This window comes from Fistularia commersonii, chromosome 3 (genome assembly GCF_037954325.1).
Source record: "Fistularia commersonii isolate RoL2024-O1a breed Wild chromosome 3, RoL_Fcom_v1.0, whole genome shotgun sequence".
NCBI lineage: Eukaryota > Metazoa > Chordata > Actinopteri > Syngnathiformes > Fistulariidae > Fistularia > Fistularia commersonii.
In genome coordinates this window covers 14,268,225-14,294,842 of record NC_141286.1, presented here as the reverse complement: position 1 = coordinate 14,294,842, position 26,618 = coordinate 14,268,225, and the positions used below count along the sequence as shown (strand labels likewise).

The following is a 26,618-nucleotide window of genomic DNA, read 5'->3' as shown; positions in this document are numbered from 1 at the left end:
GAGCGTAATTGCCTCAAGTGGTTTGTCAAAAACCTTATTGTTAGTTCATAAATTAAATATACAGTTTGGATAATTAGTCTCTCTCTCAAGCTAATAGTGATTTGCTAGTTTCACCTTCTCTGTGGTACTTTGCTATTTTACACATTAAGTTGCTGTGTTAAAAGGGAATTAATTTGAATAAATGTTAATTTAAGATATTGTATAGTTGACATAATTGCCTGTGTAGTATTGCCTATGTAATGGCTATGTAGCACTAATGTCAAGAAATCGCAAATTAGATGTTTTGCTCGTTGAAATCCTTGATAGTCACAAGAGGACAAAAGTCAAACCCAAGTCTCGTCTGTCCTCACCCTGCAGCCTCCATGCCGAGGACACGTCTTCACGCTGTGGTTGTAGACCCGGAGGTGGTGTTTGTGGCCAGCCTGATGAAGGCTGATGCCCCCGCCCTGGTAGTGTCCTTCCAGTGTGACTTCAGCCTTCAGTCAGAGGATGATGGCAGCCACAACATGAGGGCCAACCTCCGGGATATGAAAGTCCTGGCTTGCCCCTTCATCCACGACGCGCACGAAAAAGCCGTTACCACAGTAAGAGCTCATCCGAGGAGTTACCATGGAACCTGCTGCCTGTACTAGAGACATCCCTGAGAGAGCTGCCGTTTGTGTTATCGTCTCTAGTTGATACAGTATATTTTGTGTGAAGTTTACTTGTACTTGTACAGTGATAGCCATACAACAGTCAGTAATGCTGGCATAAAAAATAAAGGCATCTGGGTCAAAATGTTTGTTTTTGAACTTTGGCAACAGTGATAACCAAGACTGGTGGAAAAATTTTGACACTGACTTGACTCTTACTCAATAGGTGCTGAGGCCCTGCTCTGTTGCCTTGGAGATGCATACCAAACCCAGTCAACCAATGAGCGGCTCTGTGATGGTGGAGGAAGTCATCATAAAGGTACAGTTGGACCCTCAAATGACAGTGTAATAGAAACAAGAAAAAAATGATGTATTGTCTCCTTTGTTTGGGTTTTAGTTTCAAATGCAGCTGTTGTTTTGTGATGTGATGCATCTGCTCCACTATGCTTCTCCATCCATAGATCTCGCCCTTTATAATCAACACGGTGATGTCAATAACAGCTGCCATGATGGCAAAGCAGCGCCATGAGCAGAGCCAGTCTGCAAAGCCAGACGTCAGCAATCTCTGGTCCATCATTAACATATATGCTTGTAGCTTCTGGTTCCTCGGGGTGGACCAGGCCACAGAGGTCACAGAGAGCTTCCAGGACCGGGACAAGCTCAATGAAGGCGAGAGCTTGTCTGTAGAGGTCAAGGTGCGACAACATAAATAATCAGTTATGAACCATCAAAGCTGTTCGGGCCATCCTTTGTCCCGCTGACCATGCGTCTTTGGCACACAGGTGATCCAGGTGACGCTGGAGTCCGGCTTAGGTCATCGGACCGTCCCTCTGTTGCTGGCAGAGTCGTCTTTTAACAGCTCAGCCAAGAACTGGTCGTCACTGCTGCAGCTGAGGGCCAACATGATGCTAGAGGTGAGATCCTGATGCTTTTCAGACGCACGCTAAAAAGATCTGAGAGCACTGCTGTGCTTGAAATATATCATTAATGCGCTAAAAGGTGGTTCAAATCAAAACTGCACAGTATGTAACAATAACAATAATGTTATCAAATTTAAATCACAATGTTGTTTCCCTTTCAGCCCCCAGCATCAAGGACAGCGGGTCTGTCTCTTTAATATGGTACCATCTGCTGGATGTGTACCATATGTGTTTATAAACTATGTGTTTGTAAACCATTTTTTTAAATGTTAAACCCTGCCTTTTCTTTTAACTGTGAATGCATCACATTTTTCAGCTTTGCGGTTCTTAGCAGGTCATAGCAATGCTCATACAGATGTGGGATCGTGCACAATGACGGCTTCGTGTCTCCAGGTGAACTACTTCAATGAGATCCACGCTGTGTGGGAGCCTCTGTTAGAGCGAGTGGACGACGGCAAACGGAGGTGGAACTTGGAGCTGCAGGTGATTCTTCAGGCTCTCCTCTGCTGTTTCTCACATCCACAACAGGGCGTATCTGGTAGAATGAATAATAAGAGTCTGATGCATGGAGACACATGTTAGCTTATTCCTTTTTTAATGAAACTGTGAATAGCTGTTGACGGGTGTCGGTTCCATAATGGTGACATGATCTAACATCACTCCATTGTTGCTCCTTCAAAGCTGAAGAACAACCCAGTCCAGGACAAAAGCCCCGTCCACGGAGACGACTTCATCATCCTCCCCGAGCCTCGCACGGCCATCACCATCAGCTCCGCCGACACCATGAACATCACTGTGTCGCAGTCCTGCCTGAACGTCTTCCAAAACCTCGCTAAGGTGGAGAATTGAATTAACCTGTCATAGTCATCTGATGACTCCCCGCTGACTGTCATTGCATATTCCTGGCAGGCATTCTCAGAAGGAACAACTTCAGCCCTTGACTTCTCCTTGAAGGAGAAAGCCCCTTTCACCATACTGAATGCCCTCGGGATCCCCCTCATGGTGCACCACAGCGCCAACCTGAGGCCAGTGGACTCGCCGGGGCAGGGAAAGCTGCACGAGCTTCCCGTGGACCAGAGCATGGACCTGGAGCACTCCACATTTGAAGCGTGGTCTCGCGGCAATCTGTCAGCACTGCAGCGGCAAGAGAGTTGCCTGTTCAACCTCAGCATCGGTCAGTGCACCCCTCTGTGTCCTGCTAGCTTTGTCATTTAACCGGCGGAGCAGTAACCAAATTTCGCTCAAGTAGTTTTGTTGTCGGATCCTCTAGCCTACATAGATAAGGGAATAAAAAAGGGGAACATTTTATCCTCCATCATGGAGAAATGCAGCGGACGAGGGTGGTGACACTCCTTCATTTCTGCAGTGCCAAGTGGCTACAGCGAGATCTCTAACATCGCTTCTGACAAGCCGGGACGCCGCCTCTACAATATCCGAGGCCCGGGGCTGAAGGAGTCAGTCTCCGTGTTGCTGCAGATTGACGCCGCTGAAGGCAACAAGGTCATCACGGTCCGCTCACCCCTTCAGGTCAGTTGCCCTCCAGTGTCGACTGAAGTCATTAATGTTCGATCCGTGTCCAGCCTGTCGACAATGATTCTCAACTCGTCTTCTTTCCAGATAAAGAACCACTTTTCTGTGCCATTTGCCGTTTTGGAGTACTGTCAGACGTCCAACAGCCTTCAGAAGGTTGGGCTGGCCCAACCCGAGAAGGAGTTCCACATCCCCTTACGCACATACAGGTAGCCATGGAATCACAGCACCCCCCCTGCCAACTTACAATCAAAAAAGGATATTTCGCACAAATATTTAGGGATGAGAAATTGATACAAAATCAACGCTTCAACTCTTGATGTCTGATTATAAAGTTATTATATATTATACAGGAAGCTTCAGATTATCATTCTAGCACCTCCATCTCTAGGGGTCAGCTGTTCCTGCAGCCGGCTGGTTGCTTGGAAACTCAGTACGGGCCCTCCGCCACCTGTGTGTCGTGGAAAGAGCAAGTGCACCGCAGCTTGGAGGTCCACTCGGTGCTGCAGTGCCCAGCAGCTGATGGCGGGCTGCTGCCGCTGATGATGAACACACTGGCCATCCCAGACAACCTGCAGCACATCGCTAACCACGGAGAAGACGACTGGGACCCCGCTTATGTCATCCACCTCCACCCAGTGGCCACACTGCGCAACCTGCTGCCATACAGCATCCGCTACATGCTGGAGGTACAGAATGTCACCTGGTACCAAAATGAGTTTAGTAGGCAGATCTTCGTTGCATCACTACAGCGATTAAACAGCCAGTTATTATCAAGTTAATGTTGCTTTGTAATATAAAAAAAAGACAAGTATCTTATTAATCTTGACAATGAAAGCAATCATTTTCCCTTTTAGATCCATCACTCTTTCGTGTGTTTGTGTTTGACAAGGAGGGAGGGGCAGTGTTGTATGGCAGTTGTTTGGTGTCCATACACTGGGAGTAGCTTATAAAAATCTATATAAACATATAAAGTCACACACACATAGATCATGTTCTATTATTTCACATGAAAACATAAAAGCAACCAAAAAAAAAAAAAAAATTTGTTTTCACGATCTAGATCAAGATTGTTCTTTTTCTGACTGAATTTCAGTCAGACCAGTAGGAGAAACATATTTTTACTGCTCTGCTCAATAGATGTGTAAGTCATATCCATGGTTTTAATTTTCTTTTGGAAATTGTGTTATAAAGAACAATACCATTCCAACACTTATCATGTACATTGCATCACCTACTTTGTAAAAAAGACAAAGACATAACACCACAAATGTGAGGTAACCTTTGTCTGTGGTGTCATAACTCTGACTAGACCTTAGCGCTGTCAGGTCATATTAGCTGTCACAGGCACAGGCATGGACGCACGCACACATCTATGTACCAATGCATGAACGCACTCACACGTGCACAAACATGCACACATGCACTTGTTTCCTCTCTGGTTCCTTGTCTTCATGGCCATTCTTTCAATGAGTCCTCCGCTTCTGCTGTACCATGTATATTTCTTAACATACATCTATAACTTTATTTTGTGATAAGATTTGTTGATTTGGACATGGTCCAACAGCTTTGTTGTCTTTAATCATGAGTAAAAAAGCCAGAGACCTTGGTATGATATACAGTGAGCCTCCAACGACCTGAGATTTGTCACCCGGTGTCGAATGAACGGCTCTGTGAACATAAGACCTGCCGTTTCAAAGGCTGCCTCTCAAGTCAACACATCCTCAGTAACTCAGCTGTGCTGTGGGTCCATCAGAGGTGGTGGACGGTTGCTGTGTTTGCTTTGCTCAGCTTGATCTGATAAACATCAACCCAGATGTGTGTTGACTATTGATAGCAGCAACTAGTGAGCACAGGTATTCTCAGGGGTCAGTAAATCACCCGTCTAAACCGCGGGGGATTGCAGCACATTCACGGATTGTGTCCCCCCATGGTCCGGGATCCTCCCCGTGCGGACTTGAGTTGTTTTCAATGCGGGTGTAGGATGATCTGGGTCGACGCCTGGCAATCAGTCTGCTGATCAGGAAGGTCGTCGCGCTTATAAAAATGACAAAATCGATCAGGAGCCATACACAGATAATAGAATCCATTGTTGTAACTGCAGGGTTATTGAATGGTTACATTTACAGGTTCTGTCTGGCAGAGAGGCCTGTGACGTCCACCAGGCTCTCACTATCAGCCATGTGGGGACCCTGTGGTGTCTGTATGACGTCATCTATTGTCAATGCGATGTCAGGGGAATTTTGGGTGGAGTCCCTGCATTTTTAAGGCTTATGATGTCAGTGCAACGGTCCAATATGGAGGACGCAGGGTCCTCACAGTTCGGTCCAGAACTGTAAGAATCCTCCCATCTAAGGCTGTAAACCTAAGTAATCATTGGACTATTATCAATAATGTTATCAACAAATCCTGAGATGATCTGCTATTGGAGATCCACTGAGTTCGGGAAGCTGTTATCAAAACAGAATAATTCATAACATATGACATCTGTAATCTCCATGATTTTATTTTTTTTTTCAATATTTTATCAAACAGCCTGAGATGATCTGCCAATCAGACTCTTTGTTCCTCAGAATTCGGCGGACTTCTACGAGCTGGAGGAAGGCAGCACGTCGGACCTGCTGAACGCACGTGTGTCGGGCGAGGTCATGTCGCTGGTGCTGCTCAGGTACCAGGGCCGCGACTGGCATGGACACGCGCGCGTGCAGCAGGACATGCCAGAGTTCTTCACAGTGTGTCTGACATGCGACACAGACCCGAGCATGACGGTGGACGTGAGCATGCACGTGTCGCGCGCTGGAGGCCGCCTGCTGCTGTCTGTCTTTAGCCCGCACTGGATCATAAACAAAACGTCCCGTGTGCTGCAGTACCGGGCGGAGAATGTCAGCGTCAAGCACCCGGCCGACTTCCGGGACATCATCCTCTTTTCCTTCAAGAAAAAAAACCTCCTCACTAAGAACAAGGTGAGAGATGCCACGTTTGCCTGGTGATCTCAAGCGACTTTTTCATCTATTTTATTTCTCTGACTGTACACAAAACCCTTGTTAATTTCCTTTTTTTTTTTTCCTCCGATGACCATTTTTTGTTCGTTTTCTTAACATTCCAATAACCTCAGTGTTTTTGCTCTTGTCGTCGATGTCGGTCGTTGCAGCTCCAGTTGTGCATCTCCACCAGCTCCTGGTCAGACGGCTTCTCTCTGGACACGGTGGGAAGCTGCGGTTGTGTTCGCTGCCCTGCCAACAACATGGACTTCCTGGTAACCCCCCCCCCCCCCCGCTGCCCCCCTTCTCTTCATTTATGGTTTGTTAATGGGGTCATCTTACCGATCCTCACCCTGTGATCTGCCTCATGTGTTGTGCAGGTGGGAGTGAGTATCCAGATGAGCAGCTTCAACCTGACGCGCATCATCACCATGAGTCCCTTCTACACGCTGGTCAACAAGTCAGCGTACGAGCTGGAGGTGGGGGAGGTGGTTCACCAGGGGACCACTAGGTGGCACTATATCTCTTCTACTGAGGTTAGCAATCTTAATAAGTGAAGTAACCTAAATTAGATTATTTTTTTGACAATAACTGGATATCTAGATACAATTTAATTATTTGTTTGCATTGAGTTTATTCACATGGAAGTATAACAACAAAAGTTACAGATCAAAAACTGATAAATTCTGTCACGACTGCTTTGTGTGTAATGTTTTGTCACAGTGCCTCCCTCTGTGGCCGGAGAACAGCTCAGGGACGTTGTGCGTCCGTGTGGTCGGATCCGACTCGGCCTCTAAGTTCTTCCTCTTCAACCGGCAGGACAATGGCACGCTTCTCAGGCTCAACATGGTTTGTGGATCTTGACCGAGTCAAATGGCTGCCTCAGCCCACTTCTCACTTATTTTCTGTTACGCCCCCCCCCCTTAGGAAGAAGAAAACATTTTGCACTCCTCTACTCTCTGTGACAACTATAAATATTGTCATTTGTCTATAAAATTGTTATATGTACACTTCTGCACAAAATTGTATTACATTAGTATTAACATTGTTTTAATGTTAATGAAAAGAAAAAGAAAGAAATATGTATCAACATGCAACAAAGAATGTTTATCAACATTTATCAACATAACAGTGCTGAAAAAACTCAAGTGGCTTTTCAGCGTAAACGGAATGTAATGTCTTTAAGTGACGCCTTAATTTATTTGGCTTCATGCTATCGACTGCCAACATTTTTAGACACTGTAAACACAAGGGTCTTTCCTCGTCTCCCAGCGTAGACAGTGAAGCCAAGCTCTACATACACTTCGTCATATAGTTTCCTCGTCTTAGCTTTTTGGTGACTTTCATTTCTCATTATCTCTGTCACTCACCGCCTTTCTTATCATCCCTGCTAAATATTTTTTCCATGGTGTCTATTGAGGGTTTGTTCACTGCTCTTTAGATCTCCTGCTTTGTGCTGCGTGTGAGCATGCTTGGTTTAAAAAAAAAAAACGTACACCATACAAGTAATACTACACCATAAGCATGTTCCCCGGGGTCACACACGCCTGCCCTGGCATCAGCCCCCCAGGGAAGTGTGCCCCACCATTCGAGAAGCAATGTTATACACACATTCATCTCAAACAGTGTGTTCTGTGTGTGTGTGTGTGTGTGTGTGTGTGTGTGTGTGTGTGTGTGTGTGTGTGTGTGTGTGTGTGTGTGTGTGTGAAGTGCGGTGGGATCATAGTCGAGGTCAGCGTCACCGATCACTCGACCGTCATCAGCTTTAGTGATTACTACGAAGGAGCAGCTCCCGCCCTGATTATCAACCACACTCCCTGGCTCACCATCAGCTACCGGCAGAGGTCAGAGGTCAACCTGCATACAAATATGCTAATTTGGGTCCGATGCAATCGTTTCATGTCCCTCCACAAATTAACGCCCAGACAAAGAGACATACTTTCACAGCACAATGATAATAGCATCACAGAAAGGATGCTAACAATAGCAGCCAGGCTTGTTGTGTTGATGCCAGTGGGTACTGGCATATGCGGAGGGATACACAAGTGTGCTACTACCATCTAGAGTGTGAGGATAGCTGCGCTAATGTTTTTCCCACAGTTGCGGGTTTAATGTTTTTGGAGGAAGAGAGAGAAGCGGCCTGACTGCATCTTAGCTCTTAGCTGGAGGATTTAGCTTGAGTGGTCTTATTTAGATGATTCACAAATTAAGTTTATTGATTTCATGACTATTTTATGATGGAACCAACACTCATGCACACACGCACACAGTGGCTCGACAGCTGTCCACCAGCTGCAGCCAGGGGAGGCCCAGCGGTTTGCGTGGGATGAGCCGGCAGGCACCAGGACATTAAGCTGGAGCTGCAAGGGACATTCAGGAGAGACGGACCTGCTTAAGGTCAGAAAAAGCCTCTTTGAAGATTTACAAGATTCTATTTGGCGCATCTTTTAGAAGGTCATTTTGGTTCTGTTGGATGTTTCCCATTGATGTCTGTCCTCCACAGGATGAGGTGGGTCAGTTCTCCTACGAGAGCTTGTCTCAGGTCCACTGGGTCTCCTTCCTGGATGGACGCCAGCGGGTGCTGCTGTTCACGGAGGACGTCGCCGTGGTGACCAAGGCGCGGCAGGCGGAGGAGCTGGAGCAGTTTGAACAGGAAGTCAAGGTGTCACTCCAGAACCTCGGCCTGTCGCTGGTCAACAACACAAACCGGCAGGAGATCGCGTACATTGGCATCCCTAGGTATCCAACAACTGGAGAAGTACACTTTTATTTTACCAGCACATCTACAGATTAGCTACAACACAGTGTGTGTGTGTGTTTGTGTGTGTGTGTATTTCAGCTCTGGGGTAGTCTGGGAGATGAAGAGGAAGAACCGCTGGAAGCCATTTAATCAAAAGAATATAAACCTGTTGGAGAAAACCTACCAGAGTCAGCTGAAAGGGATGATGCCGCAAGGCTGGGTCAAATTGGAGCCTAATCTGGAGGTCAGAGGTCACTCAGCTTACATTGATTTGTCCAATGAGTTGAGAGTGAGAAAGCAATGTCTTTGGTTGCCAGGTGAACCTCAGTGCGGCCATCATGATGATGCGTCAGCCCTTTGAGTCTCCGGTGAGGAGGAACTTCCTGTCTGGGATCCAAGTAGAGTACAAGCAGTCGCCTCACCAACGTAGCCTGCGGGCGCAGCTGCACTGGCTGCAGGTAAGCACACTTGCAAATGAACATAAACACAGTAATCTTAACATACACACTTGTACAACTGAAATTGTCTGTATGTGCAGGTGGACAACCAGCTGCCCGGGGCAATGTTCCCAATTGTCTTCCATCCAGTCCCCCCCCCGAAGTCTATTGCTCTGGATTCAGGTGACACACTCATACACACAGAAATACAGGCAAGGGATGGAGCTATTCTTCACATCATTTTGATGATATGATTTTTATTGGTGTGTTTTTACTCCCTGCAGAGCCAAAGCCATTCATTGATGTGTCAATCATCACTAGATTTAATGAGCACAGCAACATCAAACAGTTCAAGTGAGTTCATGACCAGTCCAACCTGTGGTGGCATGTGAAAGATGTCCAGAGAAAGGAGGATGTTACACTGTTGTGCGTGTGTGTGTGTGTGTGTGTGTGTGTGTGTGTGTGTGATGCAGGTACTTCATGGCTCTGGTTCAAGAGATGGCAGTAAAGATAGATCAAGGATTCCTGTCAGCCATCTTGGCCCTGTTCACACCACCTACTGACCCCCTGGCAGGAAAACAAAAGGTATAGCCAGTAAATGGAGGAGTAGGATGTCATGTGACCTGTCACCTGACCTTTCCCTTCCTGTGCATGGTATTAGCTGATAGAAAAAGACCTGCAGATGCTTCAGGCGGAACTGATGGAGGCATCACTAAGTGACACATCGGGGCTCAACTTCTTTGAGCACTTTCACATCTCACCCATTAAGGTACGCAGACTTGCATGCACACACACACACACACACACACACACACACACACACACACACACACACACACACACACACACACTCTTCATGTCGTTGAGCATTGTCTCCGGTCTTTCAGCTCCACCTCAGCCTGTCCCTGGGCTCCGGTGACGATGACTTGGGCCAGGAGACGGCAGCTATTCAGTCCTTCAACCTCTTGCTGAAGAGTATCGGCGCCACGCTGATGGACGTCGATGACCTCATCTTCAAGTGAGGCCCTCACTGCTGGCAGGGTCATGAAACTCCCACTGAAAACAGCTGCTTCAGCTGGCTGCCATACTAACATTTCAAATGATGTCCATTAGCCATGGTGTGTGTCATCATGGTTGTCCTCTGAGTGGTGTGTAACGTCTGCTCCCCTCTTCCCCTCAGACTGGGCTTCTTCGAGGTGAAATACCAGTTCTACCACAGAGACAAGCTGATGTGGGCGGCATTGCGACACTACAGTGAACAGGTGACATCATTACCGCCGGCTTATCTTGCTCTTGTTTTCATCGTTTTGAGTATAGACCGATGGCAGTGGGGGAGGCATATGTGGGAGCCAATATGTTAACCCGGTTTCCCAATTTAGTTCCTGACGCAGATGTACGTTCTGGTTCTGGGTCTGGATGTTCTGGGAAACCCCTTTGGACTGATTAGAGGTCTGTCGGAGGGTGTGGAAGCATTCTTCTATGAGCCTTTCCAGGTAGGACACATATACACCTACTTAGAGAATTTATATGCATACATGAAATGCCATATTCAGCTGTTCAAAAGCATCGCTTTTCATTCTGAAACTTGTGCACACAGAGAGTTCATCTTTGATCCCACCTTTATTTGAATGGTTTTACAGTTTTACCTGAATTTAACTGTGAGACATCCAGGTCGAGTTTAGATCCCTGATCTGTGCAAGTTTGTGATATTATCTCCGTCACACTGTGTCTCTCTCAGGGGGCAGTCCAGGGGCCAGAGGAGTTTGCTGAAGGGTTTGTGATCGGTGTCCGCAGCCTTCTAGGCCATACAGTGGGTAAGAATCAGGAGCCGTCTTAAGAAGCACTGTGGAGACCAGACGGATGAATATTGCAGATTATGGACACATCACACATTAGAATAAATCATCCCGTATTACAGAAGATGTGTACAGACACTACATCCCATTACCTTTTGATGCAATGTACCAATTATTGTACATCAAGATGATTCTGAAGCACAAATTATCTTCTATTATGAGTCTTTAAATGAATGAATAAATGACCATTTAGAGGGACCAATTACTACATTATAGGACATTTCACAGGACAAATTACCCCACATTAAGTGTTCATAGGCTTAGACATGGCACAGATGTGATATTTGTCCATCTGGCCAGGCTTGAGCAGCTGTTACTGATGGGAATGGTGTCAACTCATCACTGATTTACAGCTATATCCATCTATATTCAACAAGACTCATTAAAACTGTAATAATTCACATTTATAACCACTTGTAGTGTTAGATTTTTTTTTTTCAACTCAAGTTCTCGTGAATATTGCAAGTACATACTTAAATTGTAGATTTTTTGACTAAGAAATAATCAGATTTAACAAAGTGTAATATTTTTGAAAGACTACTTTGGGATAAAAGTATGTAAGGATGCAGTATGAAAATCAATGTGCATCTTGTAAGGCATATAGATGTGTGTGTGCGTGTGCATGTGTTTGTGTGTGTGTGTGTGTTCCTTTATCTGTCAAATGAAGACGTAGTGGATGTTCCCGTTTTTACACTAATTTTAGCCTCCCCAAATTTTTTCAAATGATCTATCAATTTCTGGCCGGGAACACCATGAGCATACAAAACATAAAACAAGTGTATTTATTATTTAAAACTTTATGTTGTGCATTGAAATCCAATTTGCAGACAGAGTCATAGAATTAAGATCAAATTACTTAGCTCTTTATCTTTAAAATGCTCAAATTTGACCCGGAGCAGAACATAGGGGTTAAATGTTTTTTTCATAATTAAAAAAAAAAAAGAAGCTCATTATATTACCCCTTACGAATTTTGTTGAGATTTTGTCTCTTGTGGTGTCCCACAGGCGGCGCTGCAGGCATGGTGTCCAGGATCACCGGCTCAATGGGGAAAGGACTGGCCGCCATTACCATGGACAAGGAGTACCAACAGAGGAGAAGAGAAGAGATGAACCGGCAGCCTAAAGACTTAGGGGAGAGTCTTGCTAAAGGAGGGAAAGGGCTGCTGAAGGTAATAACACCGATATAGATGACAATGCTCGAAGAATCAGACACTGATAAACAAGGCGCCTGAAAAAAGTTACATTATCTCACTTTGATGTAATTCTGTGCTTTACCTGTAAGATACGAGCAAAGATATTTGGTCTCATATCAATACTGCTTGAGCGGTTTGTTTCACAGCTGAAAGCCAGGGCACGGATGTAACTGGGTGTTTTTATGTGTCTGCAGGGAGTCGTCAGCGGGGTGACTGGTATTGTCACCAAACCTGTGGAGGGTAGGGTTTATTTCCTATTTAACCTTCTTATTGTACACTCACATGGACTCTTGCTGTGGTACTTCAGGTTACATTCATTCTCATTGCTTTGACTCTGGTTTCACACACTCTGTAAGCCTTGACTCTCTTTTGTTGTGTTGACTCTTATTGTCTCAAGTCTTGCGAAAGCTACTCTGATTGCAAGTCCAGTTGTCTCTGCATCTTGCTGCTTTGACTCTTATTGAAGGTTTTTGCCTCGGCCCATGCTGTGATGACTGTCATTGTCTGGTTGTGTTGACTTATGTGGACTCTGGTTTGTTGAGGCTTTTTGTGATGACTGTGATTGTGTTGAGTCTTATATTTGTGACTTTTATTGTTTTTATTTTTGTTTTGACTGATTGTAATGACTCTTTGTGTTCCCTCTTATTGTTGTGACTTGTTGAATCATTGAATCATGAATCATTGTGTTAACTCTTCTTCTGTTGAGTTTTAATGTGTCGACTGTTATTGTGGTGACTTTTTTTAGTTTGACTTTTTTTTAGTTGACTTCCTCTATTGATGGAACTTGTGTTGAGTCTTATTGTGTTGACTTGTTTTAACTATCATTGTGCTGTGTCACATAGAGGTAACTCTTATTTTGTCAACTCTGTGTTGACTCTTATTCAAGAGACACATATTTTGGTGTCTCTAATTGCTTTGACTCTTATTTTGGTGTTTTTTTGTGGTTAGTTTGACTGAGTAGACTCTTTCTGTTGACACGTAGTGCGACTGCTCACTACTTTGACTCTTATTGTAATGACTCTCAATGTTATGACTCTTATTTTGGTGCCTCTTCCTCTTACTTGAATCTTATTGTGGGGACTCATGTGTGTTGACTTTTATTGCGGTGACTTATTGCTTTGACTTGCGTTGACCATCACATTGAACAGACTCCCATCTTTTTCTTATGTTATTTGACTCGTATTGAATTAAGTCATTGCTTCTCAAATAGTGGGGCGTGCCCCCCTGGGATGGTGCGATGTGATGCCAGTGGGGTCACGTGTGACACCGGGGAACATGCTTATTTTTTCTGGCCTAGAATAAAGTGTGATTGCACCTGAGTGTGTGATTATTATCTCTATGGTGTACGTTTTTTTTGCACTCAGCATGCACACAGACCGCACAGAAAAGGCAATATGAAGTGCAGTGAACACTCACGAGACAACATGGAAAAGTATTTAAAAAGGATGATAAGAAAGGCAGAGATAATGAGACAAACCAGTCACCTGAAACCTAATACAAAGACATACGAGGAAACATTTGCAGTGCTTGGCTTCCCTGTGACTAAGCTGGGAGGAAAGACCAGTGTGTTTACTGTGTCAAAAAAAGTGCCCTGAATAACTGTTGCTGATCAATTTGGATATATTATCATTTATTTTATTTTATTTTATTTTATTTTATTTTATTTTTGAGTATTAAATGGTTAAATTGGTAGAATTTTTTTTTTAGTTTAAATAAGGATTTAATTTTTTTAAATTTCAGGCAAATTCCTGCACTTTAAATATTTTCTGTTATAGACTAAAAAAGTTGGGGGGGGACGCAAAATGTTTTCTTCTTCCTAGGGGGGAGCATATCAGAAAATACTGTAATTGAGAAGCACTGATTTTAGTCATGACATACTGTCTCTTAACACATATCACTTGTTTCTTTGACCTTATTTTTGGGGGGTGTTAATCAACCCACACGAGAACCCAAGAAAGGCCTGGATGGATTTCCTTGATATCATCTTGCACCACTGTCTAATTTCTAGAAAGGTATTTAATTGATCCAAAGTGATGTTTGTGTCCCGGTGCTCTGCAGGCGCCAAGAAGGAGGGCACAGCGGGCTTCTTCAAAGGCATTGGAAAGGGCCTGGTTGGCGTGGTGGCTCGGCCAACAGGCAGCATCGTGGACATGGCGAGCAGCACCTTCCAGGGCATCCAGAGGTACAGTCGACTGTCTGCCACCGCACCAACGCGCCTCTATATTTCTATTTCCTTTATTTGTGGTGACGTAGTTGTTCTCTGTGTGCGTCACAATGTGTTGTTGCTCTGTTTTTCATGTCTGCTGACTAATTTTAATATTTTCTGCTTTTTTGTTGTTTTCCTTTTCTCTCGTTGGTGGTTTTTCCTTTCCCTGTTTTAATGGTTTATTATTTGGTGAGAGTGTTTCACATGTTAAAGCTGAACTCCTTCATGCGCACTTCTGTGATTGGTTTGTCGGAGCTACCTAGTGGCTTTAGAAATAGCGCTATTTTTTTGCGGTAACACAAAAAACACAGGGTGCTATGAAGGAGAGCGGTTTGGTGTCCGTGCATGCCATTGTCATCCAGCAGCAGCAGACGGATGGTAAGTCGCTGCATTGTGCGGGAGATAAACAGTCCATTTTGGTGTTTTTTTCCGAAACAACACCCCACCCCCCCATACTCACACACCTAATATCCCCGTGGCGCAGAGTCGACTGTTGCAGGTGGAGAGGTGGAGCCAAGCGTGTCGGCCTGGAGCCCAGCTTTTCCTCAGCTCATGCCTGCCATTAATGTCTAGACTCCAAAAAACAGAACCAAGTGAACCTTTTATAGAGCTTTTAAACTTTTAGAACTCTTAAAAAAGAAGAGCACTGAAAGTGTCTGGGTGTTAAAACAATTGCTCCACTGGGTTTATGAGGGATGGTTCCGGGAATGTCGCGGAGCTGCAAGGGTATAAGGCCAGAGGGAAAATTATGGCGAGGGGAACTCAAGAAATGAAATAAACACGACAGTGAAGCAGAAAAGATGAGAAGTAACTGTTAACTTTACATCCATCGGCTTAATTGACAACACATTGAAACAGATCCGTCGGCAGCTCGTTGGTGACGTCGCAGGGGGACCATGCATGTGCACGCATGTGTATCTCTGTGCATGACATGGCAGTCGCAAGTTTTGTCGAAGGGTCCTTAAATGCATCACTGCTCGCTGGGCTTCACGTCCTACCGAAGCAGCTCACCCTCCTCCTGCATCACCCGCGCTCTGGATCTCTCCTTCGGGAGTGGCTGGCTGAATGGTAACATGTAACTAGAACTGACTGCACTAACAGCCATGGAGTGATGGCCTGGTCGGTGGGACAGGGCGGGGAGGGGGGGGGGGGGAGGGGCTATCTTTTCAAGTAGCACAAACATCTTTGTTTCATTTTTTTAGAAACTCAGATCCTGGAGATCCTTAGCCAAACGATCATTTCTGGTCCGACTCCTATATGTATTCATCTGTTGATCAGGAACTTATTTCTTTTTTCTTCAAAGACAAATTTTTGTTCCAAATCTGATTTCCGGGTCAGTGTCTCCCTGAGCCAGCCTCAGAGGGCCCAAGCCCTTATAAATGCAGAGAGTTGTGTCAGGAAGGGCATGCATCGTAAAACTGCGGCGGATCGGTCGAGGCCTGGGTTAACTGCCGTTGGTACCGATGACCTACATGGTACCGGCGGAAATTGGGCTACTGTGGGTCGAAGACAGAGAAGAGGAAGGTGTGTTCGGAAGCAGAGAGAGAAGAGGAAAGGCAAGAGTCTGGGACTGCGAATGGGGGCTTTGAATATTGGGGCCATGGCAGTAAAAGGTAGAGAGTTGGCTGATGTGATGCAGAGAAGGAAAGTGGATAAGGAGACTTGGTGGTGGAATGAGGAAGTACAGGAATGTATACAGAGAAATTTGTTGGCAAAGAAGAAGTGAGACACTGCGAGGACTGAAGAGAACAGACAGGAGTACAGGGAGATACAGTGTAAAGTAAAGATAGAGGTAGCAAAGGCAGAACAAAGGGCGTATGAAGACATGTATGCTCAGTTGGAGAGTAAGAAAGGAGAGAATGATCTATACAGGCTGCCAAAACAGAGAGATAAAGATGGAAAGGATGTACAACAGGTCCAGGTGATTAAGGATAGAGAGGGAAATGCATTGACAGATGCTAGAAGAGTGATAGGAAGATAGCAAGAGTACTTTGCAGAGGTGAAAAATGTAGAAAATCAAAGAGAGGCAAGGGTAGATGAGGTGACTATTGTAGACCACAAAGTAGCATATGTGAAGTGAGGAAGCCGTTGAAGCCATTGAAGAGGAGGAATAGTGGAAAGGCTAACTGGTTCTGTTGATAAACCTTTGGAGATGTGGAACACACAGAACATATGTGTGTGAATGAGAGGAACTTGGGTGGAATGGTGAGGCTACAGAGTGGAGAAGTTGGAGGATTTTTACTACTTGGGGTCAAGAGTCCAGAGCAAAAGAGAGTGTGAAAAAGAGGTGAAGAGACAGGTTCAAGCTGGTTGGAATGGATGGATAAAAGTGTCAGGGGTACTATGTGATAGAAGACTATCAGCCAGAATGAAAGGAAAGGTGTGCAAGACAGTGGTGAGACCATCAATGCTGTATGGCCTAGAAACAATAACAATGATGAAAAAACAGGAGGCACAGCTAGAGGTCGCAGAGACGAAGATGCCAAGGGTCAGTTTGAGAGCTAAACGGATAGATAGACTCATTCCTGATCCTATCAGAGGAACACCACGTTGGTGTTTTTGGAGAGAAGCTCAGGGAAGCCAGACTGAAATGGTTCGGTCATGTACGGAGGAGGGATGGCGAGTATATTGTAGATGTATGCTGGAATTGGAACTGCTAGGCAGGAGGTCTAGAGAAAGACAAAAGAGAAGATTTATGGACGTAGTGAGAGATGATATGAAGGTCGTTGGTGTGAGAAAGGAGGATACAGAGAATAGGGCTAGATGGAGAATGTTGATTCACTGTTAAGAGCCATGAAGAAAAAAGCAAAAAGGTGGTAGAAGAAGAAGAAGAAAAAGAAGAAGAAGAAGAAGAAGAAAAAAAGAAGAATGGAGCAAACAATCAGCATTTTTTTTAAAACTATTTTCATTGTTTATTGTTTAATCGGTGATTACTAACGTGTTTTTACTGTAATGTTTTTTTTCGTACTCAAAAAGTTAAAAACAAGATGAAAAGTGACAAAATTCTCAAAATAAGCAACATAGAGCAAAGAATTACAAGATGATATTCTTGGGTGCTTCTGTCCTGCTGTCTGTCCATGTCATATCTGTGATGCTTCATCCAAGTTGCTGGGATCTAACGCAGTAACAAGCAAAATACATTCAGCTGTTTCCATAGAAACACAGCTTTTGTCTTGTGGTTACACTTGTATGTGGAAAAGAGGATTTTATCCTTCAAGATTCAATATATACAGTTTTGTCAGGTTTTTATATAGGTAGTAAATATTGTTTTGAGGTCACAAGTATTTTTTACTGAAATTTTACAGGTCGGTTTTTGTAGATTATCAGTTCATTTACATTATTGAGTTATCTTGGGAATTTAGTGCATTTTGGTAAAATTCTACAAATATTCAGGTAATGTCAATGTCCTGGTTTGTGGGGTTTTAGCGCCATTTATTTATTATTGCTAATTTAAGAATCACTGGAATTTTTTTTTTTTTTTTAATATTCACTCAGTTTTTATTGAATAAAGTTCAAGCTATTGTCATAGTGATTACATGCAGTCGCAGTCAAAAGTTATATCTGTTTTTTACTATCAACGTCTGTTTTATTACCATTTTTATTACTATGGTAATTTCCCCAACATTATCCATTGCGCTGAACCAAACAGCAGCTTTAGTTTATTTAATGTGACATGGCCTCAAACCCCTGCTTCTGACCCCCCCCCTCCAGTCCCTTCCCCTCCATGTCACATGATTCATCCATGTTGTAGTTATTATCTTGTTGCTGTTCCACGCTGTCCCTGTAGAGGGCACACAAGGTGAGCTATTTGATCCTCTACATGATGTGCACGAGTCCAGCTCTGTTACGCCATCTGCCCCCCCCCATGCATTTTGACTCTTGGGGGTGGGGGTTGTAAGAGAATGATGAATCTTGACATCTGAATTAAAAAATAGAGATTCTGAAACGGTGTTCCTGTGTGTGTGCGTTTGTGCGTGTACATGTGCGTTCTCAGGGCAGCCGAGTCGACGGAGGAGGTAACGAAGCTGCGGCCGGTGCGTCTCATCCGGGAGGACGGCATCATCCGACCCTACAACCAGGAGGAGTCGCAGGGCTTCGACCTTTTCCAGGTGCGTTCTCTTATTTGCTCGCCTTCAGATGGGTGATGTCAATTCCTGCAACAGTGCAGAGCAAATCAGGTCCTCACCCCATCATTTATTCCATGTAAACAGTCCCCAATTATTATTTTAAACAACAAATATTTAATAATAACTACAAAAGGTATTTTACAATCTGGCTTTCTGCTAATCATGCAAGCTCTTACCAAATTAGTGCTAAAACTTTGGGCAATTCCAAATGGAAGACGGGTTTCTAAAGTTCCTGTCATTTCTCTCTAATCTGGGTCTTTTGTGGAATAATTTACTTTTGTTATCTCTCTGTTTTTCTGTGTGTCTCTCACATGCAGCCTGATGAGGATTAGACTCTGGTTTGATTGTTATCCGAGTGCTTTTCAAACACTGCGCTGTGTCCGATCCTCCAATCCCCCCACCCCTCATACCTCTCCCCAAGTCTGTAAATAATGTATTTCCTCCACGTGTCTATAAATATTGAAATCAAACATTGTTTTTCCTCTGCATGTCAGAAGTCACCAAAGCCTTTTCACACTGAAACGCCACGCTTTCATTAAGTCTGGATTGACAGGATCATTGTCTCAGAAAAAGCAACAAAATTTCCAAATAGTAAAAGTAAACGTCAACTTAAAGTATGATCGGCTAAGATAATTTGATCTTGTTTGTACTAAACAGAACAATAATTCCATGAATTATTTGATGAAATCCCTGAGCCGATGATCTCTTCATCCAGAAAAGCGAGCAGGTGGAGGGCTGAAAAAATTCTGCTTCTGTGCGCTCTTACTTTTTTAACACTTTTTTTTCCCATTAATTTCTCTATTACTATTGTTATTATTTCTAAAAGCTAATTTTATTTGATAACATTTGTTTGCAACATTAACCATGTGACTCCAAAGAAGGAAACCAGAAGTGAAGATTATTTTTGTATTATTTGTATTTATGTTTTTAGTTCATTTTTTTTACAAATATGTTTTACTTCTATCAGATTTTTAGCAATATTTTTGTAAAATATTGTAGTGTATTCTCATGTATGATATTTATCCTCATGACTAAACTGATATGCCATGTATTCAGGCATGACCTCTGACCTGGTGTTTTGTACAGGCTGTGTATCTGTGCAGCAAGTGTGAACTTTAAGAAAAGAGCACGTTACTGATGCATTTTTATCTGCAATCTACACACTTTTGTTTTTAAACTGGCAGGGAAACAGGATGTGATAATACAAGTTTAAATTTGCTCAAATATGCTCAAAATACCAAAGGATTTTGAGTACAATATTAACAAGTCATAGTAAAAAAAATATCACAAATATGTATGTATATGTATATACATACATACACATACATATTAACATATATACATATATATGTATGTTTATACACTGTGTGCGCAATTATTAGGCAAGTGATTATTTTGACCATATCATCATTTTATCCATAATTTCCTACTCCAAGCTGTGTATACTTGAATGCTTATTGGATTTAATGCATAAGAGGCAATGTGTATTTGTGTAACGAGGGAGGGTGTGGCCTAAGGAAACAGCCAGTATCAAGGTGTGCATGAATATTAAGCAGTTTATTTTCCTCCGGGAAAAATGGGCAAAAAAGAGATTTAACTGACTGAAAGTCAAAACTTGTAAAAAGTCTTTCAGACTTGCACTCTTAAAATATCTAAGCTATTGGGGCATGATCACAGATCCATCAAACCTTTTGTTTGCAAATAGTCAACAGGGTTGCAAGAAATGCGCTGAGAAGAAAAGATGCAAATTAACCGCCTAAGATTTGAGAAGAATCAAACATAAAGCCACCAGTAACCCATTATCCTCCAGTGTTGCCATATTACACAACCGCAACCTACCTGAAGTGTCAGGAAGTACGAGGTGTTGAGTTCTCAGAGACATGGCCATGGTAAGGAGAGCTGAAACCCGACCACTTCTGAATAAGACACATAGGTCGAAACATCAAGAATGGGCCAAGAAATAGCTGAAGACAGACTTTTCAAAGGTTTTGTGGACTGATGAGTGACTCTTGACGGACCAGATCAATTGGCCTGTGGTTCGATCAGTAACCGCCATAGACATCTACGTCAACTCAGACGGCAGCAAGGTAAAGGTTGGGTACTGGTATTGGCAGGTATGATTAAAGATGAGCTAGGTGGACCTTTTCGGATTGAAAATGGACTCAAAATCAACTCTCAGACCTAACGCCAATTTTTAGAAAACACTTTCTTCAAACACGGGCACAGGAAAAAGTCTGCATCTTTCAATAAGACTTTGCTTTTTAGAGAGAAAAGATGAATAACTAATGACATGGCCCCCTTCTTCACCTGACTTATATCCTATTGAGAACCTCTGGGCCTTTCTTAAGCAGGAAATTTACAGTGAAGGTAACTGTAAACCTCTCTGAAACTGACTGACTCAGTTAATGGAAGGTCTGTGACTGCTCTCAAAAAGAATGGTGGCTACATTAGTCATTGAGGTTATTTTTTGAAATTTCAGAAATTTTTATCGGTGAATTTTGAGTTTGCTCATTTATCTCACTTTAACAGGTGAAAATACACAATACAATCTTTGTTTTTCATTTAGTTGCATAATAATTCTGCACACTAATAGTTGCCTAACTACATATAGATACATATAGATGTACATATAGATATTCTCTTAGGAATGCTACTTTTACGACTTAAATGTTCAGGTTTGAGGTTTTAATATTATGGACCAAGAGCACTTGCCTATTAATTGTGCACGCAGTGTATATTAGTGTGTGTGTGTGTGTGTGTGTGTGTGTGTGTGTGTGTGTGTGTGTGTGTGTGTGTGTGTGTATTGTCCCTTCAGGGGTTGCCACATTGGGCCAAAAGTTGGCCAAAATGTATATATATATACATATATATATATATATATATAGTCATGGCCAAAAGTTTTTAGAATGACACAACCATAGAAACATCTGGCAAACACCTAAAAACCCTGAAGGAATAGACTTTGTGAAAGTGTCATTCTCAAAACTTTTGGCCATGATTATATATATATATGTGTGTGTGTGTGTGTGTGTGTGTGTGTGTGTGTGTGTGTGTGTGTGTGTGTGTGTGTGTGTGTGTGTGTGTGTGTCTCTACATATATATGTTGACCTGTTGAGTATCTACTTCATTTTTTTTTCTCTGTTTCCTCACATTATCTAAGTAAGTTTTCATATCAGAGTAGTTTTATTCCACTTCGATAAATAAAGTCAACTTTGAGGTTGACTTTATTTAATTAATTTATCTTAAATTGAACGATGTTTCAAATTGTTTCTGTTATTAGTATCAAAGTAACAATGTTTTTTTCCTACAGTTCTGGTCACGGCCAATAAAGTCGAGCCTCTAAGACCCATTGCAGGCTTTTTAAATTGAGTTTTAGCAAAACGGCAACAGGATTGTTAATTCATGAAAATATCAGTTGATTTAGTTTAACCGTCCATCTGTCCATGTTCTTCACCTCAAGCTGACTTCCTGCTTTATTGCTCTAAATATTTACTAATTTCTAATCAAAGAGACTGGCATTATATCTGGTTCATTTCCAAAAAATGATTCGCTAACTTAAATCTATCTCAAATTTTTTTTTATTTATTTATTTATTTACTTTTTTTTATTTTTTTTGCATAATTTGTTTGGTCAAATGTATCGTTTGACATTTTGCATATTAATTCAATATTATTTTCAAACAATAATGAAGGATATGTTTTGCCACATTTTCCCAGAAATAAGATAAACACAAAACGCTTATTGCATCAGTACATGGTTCTGAGGGTCGGGTCTGTGTAATATATTGTGGATTGTTCCATCATTGGCCCCTCTGGTTCTGTAATAAACATGTAATAACAGTGATCATGTTGTCAAAATGACTTATTGATATCATAAAGAGTGTAACAAGGATTTATCAGCTACATCAAGTGGTTCATCAGTAATTCCCTTCGCTGGATGAGTGATTTAGCATCAGTAGTGTCTGGTGAGGCAGAATTTCTCATCATCATAGTTGTAGTCCGTAAAATCTGCCCACAGTCACGTTCACGCCGTGCGTGTGTGTGTTTTTGTTTGTCAGAGCTCCGAGATCGAGCAGCTGGATGGGGAGGTTTTCCGGGAACACTGTGCCGTTCAGGGACAAAAGAAGGCCAACATCATCGTCACCAACAAGTGAATACACATACTTTCATCACCGCTGATGCGAAATGTTCGATACACGTCTTATTTTTAATTAATCAACTGTTTTTGTTCATTTTTGGTTATCAATATTGATCATTTAATTAATTGATCTTCGTCCCTCATTTTTGTTGTTGCTGCTCAGGAGGGTTTTGTACCTGAAGACGGACTTTGTGGGTCATTTAAACAAAGATTGGGAGTGTTTGTTCGAGAACTTCTACCGCCCACCTGATCTGAAGGGCTCCGAGCTCAAGATCTACTGCAAAGTACAATAAGTCTGCCTGCTCTCCATGCACCTGCTAACTTTCACCGCATTGCGGGGAATTTTCTTAAGAAACCATCAGATGTGCAAATGATAAAACCTGCTGTCACCCAACCGGGTCACACTTCCACCCATGTCTTTTATTGTTTAGAAGTGATGTGTAGCTATGGTAACACCCTTCGTTTGCTCCGTCTCACAGGACCATCACAAGCTGCAGCTCCTGAAGTCAGGTCAGGAGGGAGGGAGGAGCATTGAGCTACGTGACCCCCACACTGCACAGGTAGGTGTGTGTGTGTGTGTGTGTGTGTGTGTGTGTGTGAGCGCGCACGTGTTCATGCCAGACAAATAATTCAGACATCACACGAAGTCTGTGTCAAATACAAGAGTTTGTATTGAAGGCATATTTTGAATTTTTCCGTAAACGAGATGCTTCACACTCACTTGGTTACCGTGGCAACCCACAGAGGCTGCATACAGCCATATCAGATGCTAAGGCCGCCTTCCAGCAGCGCCGCATGGCGCGGCAGAAGTCGCAGCGTTTCCTCAAGTCCACAAGCAATCCCTGAGGACCCCCACCGGCTGCAGCGCCACTTCCTGTCCAAGGCAGGACTTCCTGTCAGCCGTTCGATAAAAATGCCTAGTGATGAAACACGCTGTCATGTCAACCAGCTGCTTCTAGAAACTTCTGTAGAATCAAATCCAGTCACAAAACCAACATGGAGAAGAAACCTGACAAAAAAGCATCTGACTTATAACATGCAGTGGCTGGATAGCTGTTTATATATGTGTTTCCATGGTACCAGTTAGTTCAGCAGCCATGGGATAAAGGGCTAAATGTAAACAAGCGGCAAATATGAAGATTTTCTGTCTGGGTGCGTGAGCAAGCCGCTGGACGAAGAGTTTTTTTCTCAGACTTTGACAGAAAATCCGAAATCACGTCTTGTTTTGAAAACCATTACCACATTTCAAATCTTTTCCTTTTTCTAAGTCAAGATGTTTGAAAATCACCCGATTTCTACTTCCTGACGAAACACAGCGCTCTCCACTCGGAGATAAAGATCCAACGGATGCGTCCAGTCGGCCGAGTGGAGGGTTCGATTCCCACTACATGCTCTTTATTATTTGATTGAATGTGTAAAAAGCCTCAGGTGGACGAAGCCATGGGCGGTGAATTTCTGACCCCCGAGGTGAAAGTTTGCACTAGAACAGTCTGTTTACATGGATCTTTATTGCACTATTGTCTGTTTGTTTAAAACTCCTTTAGCTTTGAGCTTTAAAATCAATTTATATTCTATTTTGATTCTTAATATTCATTGTAAGAACGTGAATAGGAATTTAATATTGTAAGCTGATTATTTAGGGATGAATTAAGTTTTGAAAAGTCAGATAATATATCTTGGAGTTATACTTCCTTCCAACTTTACTGCCAATGAAACTGACTAAAATGCACAACATAAAGTTATATCTTTAATCAATGAATGAATTGGAAATAGATGGTTTCATGAAGGACGAGACCATGTGAGAGTTTCTACTCTGATGTCCCGGGGAAACTGCTACATGGTCTTTAAGTTAGTCGATGCAATGCTCAAACGTCTGTGTGGTGCTCAGGGAAATAAATGTAGGAAGATGTAAAGATTATTACTGGCAAGAAATAATGAACTGTTGAAAATGGGTCAAAAGATGAAAACAGCATTACAGCAGAAATAAACATTAGTTACTATGCAGGAAATGACTACTTTGACAAAGATGTGTGTGTACCATATATGTGTGTCTGTTTTTTGGACATGTGTGTGTGCGTCACTTTACATGGTTCCAATCAAAGCATCAGAAACTCATGCACTAATTATCAGGTACTCAACAAAGTATAAACTGTTGGATTATTAAAATAAAAATAATAAAACTATTTGTGTCATATAATTGTTTATAGATACATTAAAAATATGTTTATCCAAGTTGACTGACTCACTGTCCTTTTATAGCCATTGTTAAGTTTATTGGTGAATGTATATGTCTTTATTTGAATGTCATTTTGCATATTTTTTCATTTTTTACAGGATCTTAGTCATTGTTGATTATCGTTAACAAATGATTAAGTACTCAATTGTTAATAGGTTACATATGTATGTATATAGTGTCAAGAAGCTCTTCATGGTAACAGGAACATCAAAGTTACAGCAAACTGAAATGTCTATTTCCATGATTTAATTCACACGTGATTATCTCACTTCTTCTCCTTTCGGCTTTTCCCTTCAGGAGTTGCCATAGGGAATCAACTTTCTCCATCTAATCCTATTTGTATCCTCCTCTCTCACACCAACTACCATAATATCCTCTCTCACTACATCCATAAATCTTCTCTTTGGTTTTCCTCAAGACCTCTTGCCTGGCAGCTCCAATTCCAGCATTCCACTAATATATTCACTATCCCTCCCCTGTACATGGCCGAACCATCTCAGTCTGGCTTCTCTGGCCTTCTCTCCAAAACATCTAACATGTGCTGTTCCTCTGATAGACTCATTCCTGATCCTATTCCATTCTGGTCTCTCCCAAAGAGAACCTCAGCATCTTCATCTCTGAGACCTCCAGCTCTGCCTCCTGTCTTTTCGTCATTGTAACTGTTTCTAGTCCATACAGCATCGCTGGTCTCACTACTGTCTTATACACCTTTCCTTTCATTCTGGCTGATAGTCTTCTATCACATAGTACTAGGCCTGACCCCGACTGCTTGAACCCGTCTCTACACCTCTTTTCCACACTCTCCGTTGCCCTGGACTGTTGACCTCAAGTACCTGAAATCCTCCAACTTCCTGATCTTCACTCCCTGGAGACTCACCGTTACACCTGAGTTCCTCTCATTCACACACATATACTCTGTCTTGCTGCAACTAACTTTCATTCCTCTCCTTTCCAGTGCATACCTGCACCTATAGATTTTCCTCAAACTGTTTCTGCTCTCACTATAGATCACAATTTCATCTGCAAACATCATGGTCCAAAGACATTCCTGTCTAACCTCATCTGTCAGCCTGTCCATCACCATTATAAAAAAGAAGGGGCTCAGAGCTGATCCCTGATGGAGTCCCACCTTGAACTTCTCTGTTACCCCGACGGCACATCGCACCACTGTCTCACAGCTAGCATACACGTCCTGCACCAGTCTAACATACTTCTCTGCCACTCCAGATTTCCTCATACAATGCCAAAGTTCCTCTCTTGGCACCCTGTAATATGCTTTTTCTAGGTCTACAAAAACACAATGCGGCTCCCTCTGGCCTTCTCTGTACTTCTCTGTTAGCATTCTCAAAGCAAATAATGCATCTATAATACTCTTTCTAGGCATGAAGCCATACTGCTGTTCACAAATGCTGACTTCTGCTCTCAGTCTAGTTTTCACTACTCTTTCCCATTGCTTCATTGTACGGCTCATCAATTCAATCCTTCTGTAGTTGCCGCAACTCTGCACATCCCCCTTACTCTTAAAAATGGTCACCATCACACTTCACACATGTCTCTTCTTAAGGCATCTTCTCAATCTCTAAGATCCTGTTGAATGATCTAGTCAGGAACTCTACTGCTGCC

The 26,618-nt window shown here is 42.8% G+C and overlaps 1 protein-coding gene across 7 annotated transcripts in view; it reads left to right on the top strand.

The window, feature by feature from the left end:
• The window catches only part of vps13c (vacuolar protein sorting 13 homolog C), a 56,294-nt gene extending 31,303 nt beyond the window's left edge, over positions 1-24,991 (top strand). For 3 of the 7 annotated variants that reach the window (XM_086143731.1, XM_086143729.1, XM_086143728.1), the window contains 35 exons: positions 358-584; positions 859-951; positions 1,094-1,327; positions 1,415-1,546; positions 1,946-2,035; positions 2,234-2,389; positions 2,462-2,726; positions 2,919-3,079; positions 3,170-3,291; positions 3,474-3,771; positions 5,656-6,045; positions 6,234-6,338; positions 6,444-6,599; positions 6,787-6,912; positions 7,774-7,907; positions 8,334-8,460; positions 8,567-8,802; positions 8,903-9,047; positions 9,121-9,261; positions 9,342-9,423; positions 9,525-9,594; positions 9,714-9,825; positions 9,902-10,009; positions 10,128-10,258; positions 10,421-10,502; positions 10,620-10,733; positions 10,979-11,054; positions 12,102-12,265; positions 12,484-12,529; positions 14,348-14,471; positions 18,490-18,604; positions 22,680-22,771; positions 22,923-23,043; positions 23,239-23,319; positions 23,504-24,991. In XM_086143731.1, coding sequence (XP_085999857.1) covers positions 358-584; positions 859-951; positions 1,094-1,327; positions 1,415-1,546; positions 1,946-2,035; positions 2,234-2,389; positions 2,462-2,726; positions 2,919-3,079; positions 3,170-3,291; positions 3,474-3,771; positions 5,656-6,045; positions 6,234-6,338; positions 6,444-6,599; positions 6,787-6,912; positions 7,774-7,907; positions 8,334-8,460; positions 8,567-8,802; positions 8,903-9,047; positions 9,121-9,261; positions 9,342-9,423; positions 9,525-9,594; positions 9,714-9,825; positions 9,902-10,009; positions 10,128-10,258; positions 10,421-10,502; positions 10,620-10,733; positions 10,979-11,054; positions 12,102-12,265; positions 12,484-12,529; positions 14,348-14,471; positions 18,490-18,604; positions 22,680-22,771; positions 22,923-23,043; positions 23,239-23,319; positions 23,504-23,605 — 4,958 coding nt within the window. In that variant the 3' untranslated portion in view covers positions 23,606-24,991. Of the gene's footprint in view, positions 1-306; positions 585-858; positions 952-1,093; positions 1,328-1,414; positions 1,547-1,945; positions 2,036-2,233; positions 2,390-2,461; positions 2,727-2,918; positions 3,080-3,169; positions 3,292-3,473; positions 3,772-5,655; positions 6,046-6,233; positions 6,339-6,443; positions 6,600-6,786; positions 6,913-7,773; positions 7,908-8,333; positions 8,461-8,566; positions 8,803-8,902; positions 9,048-9,120; positions 9,262-9,341; positions 9,424-9,524; positions 9,595-9,713; positions 9,826-9,901; positions 10,010-10,127; positions 10,259-10,420; positions 10,503-10,619; positions 10,734-10,978; positions 11,055-12,101; positions 12,266-12,483; positions 12,530-14,347; positions 14,472-18,489; positions 18,605-18,939; positions 22,466-22,679; positions 22,772-22,922; positions 23,044-23,238; positions 23,320-23,503 lie in introns of those variants that run through there. The other 4 variants (XM_086143726.1, XM_086143727.1, XM_086143724.1 and 1 more) reach the window with 2 other exon arrangements.
• Positions 24,992-26,618: the final 1,627 nt, after the last annotated feature.